The sequence below is a fragment of the Cydia pomonella genome, chromosome 1, assembly GCF_033807575.1.
Source record: "Cydia pomonella isolate Wapato2018A chromosome 1, ilCydPomo1, whole genome shotgun sequence".
Classification (NCBI taxonomy): domain Eukaryota; kingdom Metazoa; phylum Arthropoda; class Insecta; order Lepidoptera; family Tortricidae; genus Cydia; species Cydia pomonella.
In genome coordinates, this window is record NC_084703.1 from 19,049,706 (window position 1) to 19,063,377 (window position 13,672).

The window sequence follows — 13,672 nt, forward strand, 5'->3', positions numbered from 1 at the left end:
AGGGATGTACGACGACGAATGGAAAGCCAATTGAGCTGACAGCTTTAATAGGTAGGACACATGATCGTATTTACAAAGGCCATAGATGAAGCGTATGTCATTATTGAGAAAGGGACCTGTTTTTTTTAAGGTACTCCTGACAGATGTTAGTGGTGCACACGTCGGGATAGTCAATAACGGTTAATACTAATTCCTGAACTAGTAATATTTTAGTACTGACTGGTAGAAAATGCTATATAAAAAAGCTAGACATTAAATTAAAACTATAGCGGATATGATCAGTTTAGCTGTTTTTAAGTTATCGCAAACAGTTTCCCCTTCATAGTAATAAATTTATAGTTTAAAAAACACTAGAAAAAAATGCTTTTTTTATGGTGTAGGTTAGGTTAGGTTAGCCTGATCGTGTTCAAAGTCCATTACGTGACCTTTCTCACAAGTGCAAACACGACTATGATACGATATTCCATCATGGAATGCCAGTGCCTATCTTCCGGCTTCATCATCAGACCTTGAAACCTAATCGTGGTCAAAGTTCATTACAAGACTTTACTAACAAATCCAAACATTAATGATACGATGTTCCATCATGAAGTTCCAGTTCATATCTTTCGGCTCCATCATCAGATCAGTTTGACAGTACCATATTATTGTATTGTCATCAGAACTACATACAGCTGCCAATTTTCATGACGCTACGATCCTTGGAAGATGGTTAAATTAGTTACCTTAGATTCCATTACATAGTTACATACAGGTCGACCTAATAAAAGCGTGCATCCACAGTTAAACGTTATAACGACATTAAATGGGTTATTGACGTTATTTGGCATTATTCATGTAAATAAGCTAATATTTAAGATAAAAATTTGATAATTGTACTCATTCTATTTTTATTTAATATTTAATTTATCTAAAACAGTTTCATTGGCTGTATGAGTAAAGCGGTTGAATATTGGCATTTGTAGAACGAAAGAGTCTTCTTCTTCTTCTTCCTAGCGTTTTCCCGGCATATTGCCACGGCCCATGGGAGCCTGGGGTCCGCTTGACAACTAATCCCAAGATTTGGCGTAAGCACTAGTTTTTACGAAAGCGACTGCCACCTGAACTTCCAACCCAGAGGGTAAAACTAGGCCTTGTTGGGATTAGTCCGGTTTCCTCACGATGTTTTCCTTCACCGAAAAGCGACTGGTAAATAATAAATATCAAATGATATTTCGTACATAAGTTCCGAAAAACTCATTGGTACGAGCCGGGGTTTGAACCCGCGACCTCCGGATTGCAAGTCGCACGCTCATACCGCTAGGCCACCAGCGCTAACGATACAAGAATTGCTCGTTTAAAGGTATAAGATATATATATATATATATATATTTCTGTGATCTCGGAAACGGCTCTAACGATTTCTCTGAAATTTGGTATATGGGGGTTTTTGGGGGTAAACAATCGATCTAGATTAGTCTTATGTTTGGGAAAACGCGTGTTTTCGAGTTTTCATGCCTTTTTCTCTCGACGAAGAATATGGTCGCTAATTTCGTATTGCCGGCCACTGTCCGTCTGGTCCAGCGGGTTAAGACGCGGGCTGCTAAACGAGTGTTACGGGTTCGAATCTCGCCCGGTGACTAACTTTTGTTTTTTCTTTTATTTGTTCAAGTTTATATATAATTTTTTAATTTTTATTGTTTTAGACAAGTTTAATTTAGTAAAAAAAAATTTGTTAAGATTATCACCTATACACCACCATATTAGAATAAATAGTTATAACCGAGCAAAGCTCGGTCGCCCAGGTACTTTATCTTTAGACATGCAAAGTCTCCGATTGCAAGTAAGTCTGTTACTTTAATTAGGTACTGATTATGCAAATTTGCCTATTTGTTTAACTCGGGTGAAAGGTACCGTTTCATCTCTTGGTTAATAATTTACTATACTTTAATCTCCAGTTTCGCTTATTGTGACGGAAGAGTAACTACGGCTGAGCATGACCCGACTTGCTCTTGGCCGCTTCTATGAGTTAATAATGACAAAAAAAAGTGTCTCCTTTCATACAATCTTTATCTGTCCATTTAGTTAAGGTCATAGAAGACAAAAAAATTGGGGACAATTTTTTCTCGGTAAAAATGGAAAATATTCGTGAATCTGAGTAAAAATGATATAAAAAATAAAAAGTAACAAAAAAAATAGTGATTACTATTTGCCAAATTTGCGAAGTGAATGAAATGAAAACATCTTTTTGGAATATACTTGGAATATACTTAATTTCGCCATAAAAACATTTGCTAAATATTTTTTTTTGTCTTAATAAAATTTGACATAGTAAAATGATGCGAAATGATAATTTGACCAAACAAACATTTGGCGAAAAGTATTTGGGACAAACAGAAGTACACCAGGCGTTTCCCTTTCAGAAATAGCGCTAAAATGAAAGGGTATCCCCTTCCTAAATAAAAAAAAATATGACACCTGTGCTTTCAACGCGCTAGACACCCAGTCCTTCACTTTAAACATAAATAAACAATATTTGATTCTATTTTTACTAAGAGAGAGTTGAAAATGGCGTAAGTTTTAATTTATAATCGATACCCCTTCAAGAGGTTAGCGCTTAGGAACGGGTATCATCACCTTATACGTATTATGAAGCGCTTAGTTAGCAACGGCTTTAGTAAGCAAAGCTTACGAAATACCTCTTCAAAAACCCTCGAAGGGGATACCGATACCGGACCAGTCCCTGCCAAGATGTATTTAAGAAGAACCAGATTTTTAATGCAGGTGGTGGGTTGGGGGGAAGGTCAGCGTCGACGACGTTTGAGGTTAAAAACTGTTTCAAATTTAGGTTCTAAATCAACGTTGGTGTCATTTTCAATAAAATCAAAGATGTAGACGTACATTTCATCTAAATCGATTCAGCGGTTATTGATTCCCCATACAAACTTCCATCTCCCTTTTCACTTTCAAGGGATAATTTTTGGGTTAAAAAACTATGCTATGTTCTTTCCAAATTTCATCTAAATCGGTTCAGCGGTTTTTATGCTTTCTGCAACCACCAAATACTTTGCTACAACTTTAGATAAAAAAATATATATTTGATATTTATATACTCATTCCGTTTATGTGTTCTCTCGTGTATTTCTTGTTTACCTTTTTTTTCTTATATTTATTGGCAATCTCGAATTACTACATAACTGACATTTAAATACATATGGTTTTCAGTGGGGACCGTTAGAAAGTAAATTACGCAAACGTTAGCGAATATGTCAGTGTCAAGTCAGTGACAAGCTCGTGGTAGCCGTACAATTGTCTTGTTTAACATGTGTAATGCTGTTTTTCCATTGATGGGACAGAAACAGCAAATATAAAGGACACATAATAAATAGCCTTCAATAAGTATACCCATTATATTATTGCCTGACTGCACTTAGCGACCCCTTTTCCCAGCGATTTTAATAATATCAATATCCTATCGCAAGAAACTCCACATCAATACAATTATCCATTTTTCATCAAAGGCAGCAATCACGTGAAATGGAGACTGCATTTCTGAGCTGAAATATTGAACATTGTAAAGAACAATAACTGGAACGTCTGTAACTGAGAATATTTCAGTTGTGCCAGCAAACGTTTTGGTTCTCTTGAACCACTACCTTCATTACGAGGTACGGTCGGAGGCAATTAAGAGGATAGTGGAACTGGACGGCCGCTTCTCCATACAAACGTAGTCCCCATTTTCCTCCGTGGATATTGGCAATATGGAAAATATTTTTACAGAATTATTGTATATTTACCACAGATATGTTCTTTAGGCTTTTTTCGATTTTTTATTATTATATGAGAGTTAGGAGCGAAATACAAATTCCATACACATTTTGAAAAACTACTTACTCTTTATCAAACGTGACTATCTCGTTGGAATGCTTGTCACTAACATCACGTTCGAAAAACAGAGAGATCAAACGTTGTTTACAGAACTTTATGGAAATTATCAAGTTTGTTTTTAACTCAGAATAACAGAACTATGTAGAGCATTTCATACCATCGTAGGAAGAAGATTTTCACTAGAAATACCTTGAAAACAATTATACTTTAAAAATCAATATTCTACATATAATAAAATGTTATGTTGTCACAGACTTTTGCATATTGTGTTAAACATATTCCTCTTTTCAATTCCTCAGTAAATGGCAGTTTATACTATTATTATGATATGGTACTTACGAGTGCATATGTCCTTATTCATTTTACTGAACACCAAGGTACGAAACCCTATTAACTTAAGTGGAGTTTAACAGAAATTGCAAATAATTTAAAGTTATATGACAGATTTTGTTAGCATTTGACCCTCCCTGACCTATAACCTAACATTTTTACGAAAGCTGTAAGAATTACAGAAATATTAATACTTAATTATCATATATTTTCTACTGTAAAACGATTTAAGTTATGTATAAACTGTTCATAGGATCATGATTTTCCTAAAAGGTTGCGAGATTGCGAAGTTATGAAGGTAAATTGGATTGTTTACATCATTTACCATTTCTATTGAACTCTAGGGATATATTATGTACATACAAATATGTCTGGTATTTAGTTTAGTTTATAAGTTTTGATCCAATATTTATAATTATTTTTGTTTCTTAATGTTTCAGTTAAATAAAATATATTCGTAATGAGTTGTGTCTAGTGGACAAATCTATCAGACCACTGTCTCTCGTCTCTCTCTCTGTCAGTACGTACCTAGTACCTAGCTATCTATAACTAAGCTTGCTCTGTCCGTCCGCGTTTTTATTTGTCCGTCTATCTGTCTACCTAACAGCGTGATGTATGTAACTCAAGAACTGTAATAGCTAACAAGTTGACATTGTTTAAAGAGAGTAAACGAATGTTTATCTCCACTTAAACTATACATACGTACAGTGTAGGTAGTATAGGTAGAATAATAATGACGTAAAAAAATTCTTGAACGCATCCTGGATCGAAACAAAACAATGAACCATAATTGCTAAGCCTTTGTTCTTGAGGCATGTGTAGACTAACTATTTGATTGTAAGTTAACATTTCCATGACAAATCAAGCGGAAAAATACTTGTCTTGGCAATGGTTCCCACTTGAATAAAGTGTATCATGGATTAAGACGCAGCTATGAAGCCTACTAGATCATTTCACGACAAGACTAACGCAAGTCACCATTTTGATGCTTTGCTAACTAATGTATGTCTATAAATAAGTATTATTTTTAACCCTATAGATACACTTAACTTTCATAAATATGATAAAACGAAAATAATCACGAACCACCAAAAACCTACCCAATATTTATAAATCATCAAGGTAAGTATTTCGTTAAGGAGTAGGTACATTTACCTGGGTCAATCTGTATTATTAGAAAACCTACACCAAATACTTGAGCTTGAAAGACATAATGAAATAAATCTCTATTCATAACGATATAAAACGAAAGCTCAATCCTACCAACCTTGACATATGGATGCCAAAGATGTTCATTAAAAGTGCAATGAAGATAATTAAGCTAGCTCGCTCACATACTGGAACGATATAAGTAAGGAGTATGTTGGGTATTCAATTGTCAGACAGAATTCCAAACAAAACCTTTAGGAATACCGCCAAGCTAACAGATATTGTAGAAAGAGTAAGAGTACTAAAATGGAACCGGGTCAGTCATATTACTCGCATTGATGGACGAAGAAGATTACAGAATAGTTTCTAAGATACACTACCGTCGCAAGGACGTCAAGAAATAAGATGGGCGTCAACACGTCAGTGTTACGTGTTCTAACGAAGAGAAGACAGACAGAGACAGAGCAAAATGGAAAGAGATGTGGTCGGTAAGGCCCACGCTAAAGACACGATTTCTTCTAAATAAATAATAGTATACCTACCTATATAAATATAATAAACTGAAAAAGATGTCGTACACTAAAGAAAAGGCAACTAAGCCATCCTGTGGCCGAGGCGAGATCCGAACCGGCTTCTTCGGCTTTAATGGCTAATTCCATGCCTTGCAAGGCATTAAGAAAAAACGCAATTTTTGAAATTTACTTCATTGTAAAATTAAAACCTGACAGCGTCACAAAATTAACTAGAATTTAAGTGAGGATGGTTGCCAACTAATTTTTAATCGTTATAGATCCGAAATGGTCATTCATAATGAAAAATGGTCAAATAAACCTAATGATGCTTTTTAAATTCCTGTGGTACTTATGACGTTTTTTTTTTTTCTTTTCACAATATATTAAATTATACTTATTGTTTAGCTTGTACTGTAGTTCTTACATAAGTTACATATTATGACAATCGGACAATTTATGAAAAATCGTTTGACGTAAGAATCATCAAAATAGCCCCATGCGTGAATGATCTCAGTTGAAATGAACAAATCTCTAACAAGACTTTAGAATTTGCCACAATTGAAATTACAGTCTTGAAATAGTGGGCCGACAAAATCGACAGTATGACTACCGCTAGTTTGTCACTGACGTTAGCGTGTGCGTAATTTCTATGCATCCCGCTCGTAGCTACTCACATATTAGTGCGAGCGAGATGTATAGAAAGTAAATTACGCAGACGTTAGCGAATATGTCAGTTTGACACTTCTAAGGCTGTCGTAGTAAGGCTACTAATCAAGATCGAAGAAACCATTGAATGCAAGATGGCTGTCTATCGGTTGATCAAATTATTTTAAAAATATGTTACTAGTAATTAGTCAAAACTGCAACATCGTTGGTTACAATTATATAATTTTATGTGATATAATTGCACCTGAGATCATGCCTCACAGCTCGAGAACATGAACTGTTTACTTTTTATAAATATTTTTGCGCGGTCATCGAACGAAATGACGCTAGGACTTATTTACCTGCTCACACGTAAAGGACTTTCTTACGACTAACATATCTAGGCGTTCCACGAGCTGACATTTTACGTTTACGATAACAACTAAACTCGATCGCAGTCCATCTTGCTACACTGATGATTTGGTGCCATAGAGAGGGAATACGATCGAGTTCACGCAGTCGCTAACGTAAATATCATATGCCAACTCGTGGTAGCCGTGCTCATCTTTAGTGAGTCAAAAGCCAAATGAGAAGTCCAGTTTGAATCACGTTGTGGGAAACAACTAATATTGAATGAACGTAAAATATAGGAACATTTGCCAATATTTAACAAATCCTTATTCCTCGATGAATGAAATAAAAAAGCTCAAGATCTTGACCAAATCACTATCACTACACCTTATAAAACAAAGTCTCCTGCCTCACCTGTCTGTATGTTATGTATGTATGTTCGCGAAAACTCAAAACTTATTAAACAGATTTTCATACTATTTTGACCTATCGATATAGTGAGTCTTCGGGAAGACAAAGTGTAAGTGTAAATTAAAATTTGCAAGTTACATCAAGAGTTAGAAAATATAATAACCTTTTTCAGGAAAAGGAAGAAAGCTTCACACATTTTAGTAAATATAAAGAGTAACTACGTAGCTCATGCCGGCAACTTTGTTGGTGTAAAATTGTTATTAATTAATCGTTTGAAGCATGACCATGAGCAATATAATCATACACAACCATGAAACAAGTTTACCTTTCTGTCTAATATATTAACTACGAAGTTACTCTTTCCCAGCTTACATAAATCCCTAGTTTCTAGTTTCGGACTTCAAAAATAACACGACTTGAAAACCTTTTCTTAATTCCTAGAGAATCCTCTTAATATAATAAGTTCAAACGCTGAAATAAGTCTTACTTAAAACCTAACTTAAATATTCTGCGTAGTTGATATGGATATCTATTAATTACGTCACACGAATTTGTAAAAATTTTTTACCCCTCCTCCCTCCTAGTCACACCTGGCCACAATTGGTAACCCCATCTCCCCTAGTGTGACGTCACATATTTGGCAATTTTTGTCTTTAACGGAATCAATAATTCAAATTAAGTAGGTTATATTTAAATATTACTATATTTTTTTTTTTCAATAAAAGCAATATTAGAAATAATGCAATAAATTGAACTGGTTTTCTACGCTCAATACAATGCTGAAATAACGGTTATTCAAACAATTATAACAATTGGAGTTACTAATTTTTTCAGGTATTGAAACATGTTGATTTAAAATAGAAATAAAACTTGCAAAGGCAAATACAGTTTTGATCTATCACTATCACAAATATGGATATGGATATGGAAATATGGGTTAAATTTGAACAATGAAGATTTTTCTGTATTCGAAATTAATCCTTGTCACTTTGACATAAAGTGCCCATGTCGAGTACTAGTGCAGCGTCGAGCACTAGTACTTCTACCTTATCATAAGACAAGCTACTTTGTAACCAAATTCTGATACCTACTCGAATTGTAACTGGTTCACCATGTTACAGGCCATGTCTAGTGCGTCGACCCCTAGTAAATTGTGGTTTTGTAATTCTATAAAATAAAGATTTTTGTTTTTGTTTGATGATGTTGATAAATACAGTGGAACCTCATTAACACAAAATCCTTGTTAACACAAAATAAAATGCCATTATCTTCCCTTAAAAGCCCAAAACCTCCATAACTTGCAATATTAAAGCTCATTAAGACAAAGTAACCAACACTTCCCTTCATGACTATCCTGTACAAGTTTTACCTGAACTCGAGAATTGCCTCTTTAATACGAACTTTTCATACGTTTTACCTATGTAACTGAAACCTCTTAGATGAACAAAAACCTATAAGAACCTCCCTAAGATGATGCCCTCTATAAGGCGAAACCTCGTTAGCATGAAGTTTCTGACGTTTCCCTTGCAATATCATGCTATAGAGGTTCCACTTATTTATTAGAATATTAAAGCCTAGAAACCGAGCTCCATAACACAGACTGTTTAGAAATTGAAGCCAAAATATGAATCTCTAATTAAACACTCATTTGCTATTACAATAACCAAGTGAATGACCAATACTGTGATGATGTCAGAATGACAGTAATAAGGGTTTCATGTTGGTTGCTAGTACTTACTTAGTTGGGGACTTAGGAAGCCCTAATTAATGGTTATTAAAACAAAATGACAATTGTGCAAAACAAAACATTCTGTGAAAGTGAATTTTGTAAAACAAGAGCATATCATTTAAATAAAATTAAAGAAAGTATTGCAGAAGTTATGAAGAAATCCATTGTCCACTAATATTTTTTCTGTATTATAAAAACATTGCATATTTAGATTGTTCAATATACCATTTACTTAAATCAAGTCAGTAGAATTATGTAAGAAAGCTAAAATAAAAACAGAATACAGGTTTAAAATTATTAATATTTAGAACTTACTTGAAAATCATGTGTTATAGCTGGAACACACCACATTCTTCTCAGTGTTTTGGGAGCCTTCTTGATGAAACTTAAAGAGTCCATAAGCCTTTACAATATTTATGATTTTAACTCTACTACTTACAGCTAATTACATTTATGAACATAAATTATACTATGATGTTTGTAACAGATAACACATTTAACAGCACAATAACAATAAGCACATAGTAATCCCTAAACAAATTATTGTACCAATATGCCCTGCAGAACATTAGTCTTGACAATTAGTTCCTACCAAAATTATTACTAAGTTATGTATAAAATAATACAACAAAATACCTCAGAATTCAAACACGTCAACTATGAAACAAAAACACACTAAACAATCGTAATAAACTCAATTTTAATACGCAAAAAAAAAGACATTTTATTAAATATGATAGAAAATATTGACACCTACATTGCGATAAATTCACATCTCACTCAATAACTTAAGTTTGTATTATGACTCGATTCGAATGTTTTAATCAATGAACATGTCTTTCATAAAAATTTAGAAATGACAGTCTAACAAAATAATCACCCACTGCATTTTGTAAAATCGTAACGCCATATTTGCACGATTGATTCGATGTTGCTAGCATAAAACTTTGTCATAAATTTAGTAGTAAAAAGTAAATTATTTAGGGTTTAGGCCCAGTTTACACAGGTAGAAATTATGGTGTTTAAATAACACTTGCACACTATGTGCATCAAATCACTGCCAAATTAGCTTGGACAACTCTTGAAAAATAAGTTTGGATATGGGACCATGCGAAGTGCATGGTGGGGGTAAGTAAAGCGATCACAGCGCATAAGGTGGTAAAAATTAGAACTAACAGCGGATAGCGTCTTTAACATTTCATACAAGTTATATGGCTCCTTACGATTACTCCTGAAATATTTATTTAAATTATATGGTGTAAGGGACCATTGTAATCAATATGAAATGCCTAATATAAGTAACGTATTTAATTTGATGCCACATATTACGTGATCTTTTTCTAGAAGTTAAGAATGGGTATAGTAAGTTATTCGTAGAAGATAGACATTCAACATTGCGGACTTTTTTGTAGACCCGTGAAAGAGACACAACTCCACCATACATTGTGTTGTTATAGCTCTGACGGATTAAGCAGCGTTTTCGATTAAAACTTGTAGCCAATGTGATTTTTTTCCGACAACATCGTTTCTAGAAGTTAAGATATTTCAACCAATTTACACAAAACCTTAACAAGTTATATATCTAAACCTTCTTCAAGATGAAATTCGTATGAAAATCCGTTCAGTAGTTTTGGAGTAGTTTTATAAGACGTAGTGAATTGACGTTTTCCCCTAGATTTGCGGTTGCTAGGTTGCGTGACAGTCGAATAGTCATTAGATGGTTAGTACCTATCGGAAAATGTTAGTTGTCAGCTATTTCATTCTCATACTATATGTATACATAATAGTAGCTAAATATAAGTAAATATCGTGCATTAGCAGGATTAAACGCTTTTATGCAGTTTGCACGGCTGGAAAATACATCGAAAAGCAGCAAATAAATTGCAACTAATAAATAACTATGGGCAAAGAGTAACTAGTATCATATATAGAAAACATAGATTGTACCCCTCAAACAATGAAACTTATGATCAATAACTTTTAAAAATATGAAGTCTTTGGACTTCCTAGTTTTCATAGAAATGAAATATTATCTTCAGTGAACGCTATCATCAATGTAATTAACCTTACTTGGCTGGCACGCTTTAAACATAACATAATTCGCAATAAATTGCGTCTTAGATTAAACTTTAAAGTTATTTTAAAAGTCGTCGAACAAATGTAGGTCAATTTGAGGAGTGCAGCCTACAGTTTTATTTATTGCTCCTGTTACAGGCCCCACCCGGTATATATATTATGGCAAAAATGTCGCATCATACCGTACGGATGGATTTTTTCACTGATTTCGACTTGAATAAAACAAAGTGAGATAGTGTCATTATAAACGTCATATATTACATCATTCATTTACAAATTATTAAGCAGTGATATTTTTTTCTAACCTACGACTTTTTCTATTATGTATGGTCGTAATCAAAGAGCATAATATAATCACTACGTTCTAGTCGTAATGGTAGAATTCAGTATTTTGAATTGGTCACACTGCCAACTGTCAAAGTAATGGTAGATATTTAGATTTAGATTAAACAGGCAGCATCATTACAATATAAATAAAGTTGTTTGTACTATTATCAAGATTCTGAATGTAGAATTAACGAAATATTGAATGGTGGTTCTGTATAAAGTTGAGTCTGATATTACATTGTCGAGTCGGCATGGGTACGTGGCGTTTATACCAAGACATCGTATGTTTTATAATGTATCGTATTGCAGTTTTAGGCATGCTAACAAATGTTTTTTTATTTGGCATTTTCAGATGGAATTCTTGAAGATCATGAGAATCTTAAAGATTTCCTTGAGGAAGCAGAGCTTCAACAGTATTATGAGTTATTTAGGTAAGGATTTTCAATTGTTATTCTCGTTCCTTGGCCTCGTGTAATTATTTTACAATGTGAGCATTTTTTGTGCGAAGGTTTTTCTTATAATAGATGCAGTTGCGAATTGCTTTATGTTCATAACATTAAAATAATTTAATTAACATTTCAGACTAATACATTGATAAATGTGCTAGTTATGAGTGACATCAGACATTACTTAATTTACTTTTATTCTTCATTCTACCAGTATAGATCGTTATTAATATTCTGAATATTTTGTGATAGCCCATGTTTTCAATAACATAGTGTACCCCCACTAGGGCTTTCAAATATTGGACCTCTTTGAAACTCTTCATTAATACCGGGATCTCGGAGTCCTGGTAATGTTATGAATTTGGAGTAAAATAAAATGGGGTTTAAAAAGGCTAAATATTACAACCATATAAGCATAGCAATAGTTCACCATTCCTGTTATGCCCTACTTGTTTGAGTATTATTATGTTAGTATTCGTCTTCCTCTGATGCTGTTTTCATAATATAAAAATCTTGTAAACTGATCTAATGGACGCTCGATATTGGTCAGGTATGTCATTGCTTTTTAGTTCGTGTAGCTACCGTTGGCGCTTGTTGCGTATGCAGCTGTAATGTTCAGCCAAGGTGTGGTTGGACCGGACCGATGCAGTGTTATGTTTATGATGCTTGATATATAAATAATCTTTGCTTAATTTAGTCATTATCTTTTATCTATTTTTCAATTTGTTCACTCTATATTATTTTATGTCTTTTTCCTGTTTGTCTGTTACCTTTCGTGATTTTTCTGACTCTATGGTCTTATCAGAAGATCAGCGCTGGAAGCTACCAGCAACATGCTGAGATGAGGCCATTTCGTGGCACTTTATACTTTCTTTGTTTTTGTTATATCATGTAATGTGTCTTGTTTGTATTTACGAATAAAATTATTCTATTCTATTCTATAAGTTCTAATTGCTTTAAAATACAATGGACAACCCAATAATGTTGCTACCTGCAATGATAACTGAATTTTGATTTTTGCATTTTGCTGCTAGGGCTAGTCACAATCACCGGTCAAGTGTTATGCGAATGTAGACCGGTTAGGCCAGTGATAAGCAACAATTGGGTAATATAATTTTTGTAATCGAGACAAACCTTACAGGTTTAACGATACTTAGTAAATAAGCTTAGTTTTTCTTTGTAATTACCTGACAAAAAAATAAAAAAATGTACCTACAATGGATTTTCAGTTCAACATTAGAACTCATATAATGTGATGTTTCTTAGCTTGAAATGTTTCATAGCTCCAATTTTAGCAAATATGGTTAAAAGGTTTTAGCCAGGTTTTACATAGAAAGAAGATATTGCTTAATTCTTACTTCTTACAGTGAATTTAAAACTTTATTAATACAGTTCCTTGTCCTTTTCGTTCTAAATATGTTCATAAGGTGGGCCCATACAGAGCGAGCATACGCGCGAGGCAATTTCCTCACGCACAAACCGGCTAGTGTAGACATGTCTCGGCTAAGGCAGGGCGCTCAGGCGAGTTAAACGCGCGCACCGCCTCGGCCGAGACACGTCTACACTGGCCGGTTTGTGCGTGAGGAAATTGCCTCACGCGTAATCTCGCCCTGTGTGGAGCCGCCTATAGACTCAGACCAAGACAAGTCTGCAATGATTTTGATAACACACGCAGTGCAAGTGTTATTTTAAACGCAAACTTCTATGGAATTATTACGTGTGCTATCAAAATCTTTGCAGACTTTTCTTGGCCTGACACTATCATTACCATGATTTCCAGAAAAATACATTGTCAGATATTTATTTCTTACCAATCGACTCAGATTCCG

At 34.1% G+C, this 13,672-nt stretch overlaps 3 protein-coding genes across 7 annotated transcripts in view; 1 reads left to right on the plus strand and 2 right to left on the minus strand.

Moving 5' to 3' along the window:
* Positions 1-9,878, minus strand: part of LOC133517566 (neuronal calcium sensor 2) — a 100,264-nt gene extending 90,386 nt beyond the window's left edge. Inside the window, exons 1-2 of one of the 2 annotated variants that reach the window (XM_061850884.1) lie at positions 9,752-9,875; positions 9,310-9,397 (exon numbers count right to left, since the gene is read on the minus strand). In XM_061850884.1, coding sequence (XP_061706868.1) covers positions 9,310-9,397; positions 9,752-9,753 — 90 coding nt within the window. In that variant the 5' untranslated portion in view covers positions 9,754-9,875. Of the gene's footprint in view, positions 1-9,309; positions 9,398-9,751 lie in introns of both variants that reach the window. The other variant, XM_061850901.1, reaches the window with a different exon arrangement.
* Positions 1-9,892, minus strand: part of LOC133517606 (neurocalcin homolog) — a 109,127-nt gene extending 99,235 nt beyond the window's left edge. The window contains exon 1 of one of the 2 annotated variants that reach the window (XM_061850951.1): positions 9,752-9,892. The gene's annotated coding sequence lies outside the window, so the exon portion shown is untranslated. The remainder of the gene's footprint in view (positions 1-9,751) is intronic. The other variant, XM_061850959.1, reaches the window with a different exon arrangement.
* A 1,602-nt stretch (positions 9,893-11,494) lies between these two features.
* LOC133517483 (activated Cdc42 kinase-like) overlaps positions 11,495-13,672 on the plus strand; it is a 31,658-nt gene continuing 29,480 nt past the window's right edge. For all 3 annotated transcript variants that reach the window (XM_061850818.1, XM_061850822.1, XM_061850827.1), the window contains exons 1-2: positions 11,495-11,652; positions 11,750-11,828. In XM_061850818.1, coding sequence (XP_061706802.1) covers positions 11,649-11,652; positions 11,750-11,828 — 83 coding nt within the window. In that variant the 5' untranslated portion in view covers positions 11,495-11,648. The remainder of the gene's footprint in view (positions 11,653-11,749; positions 11,829-13,672) is intronic.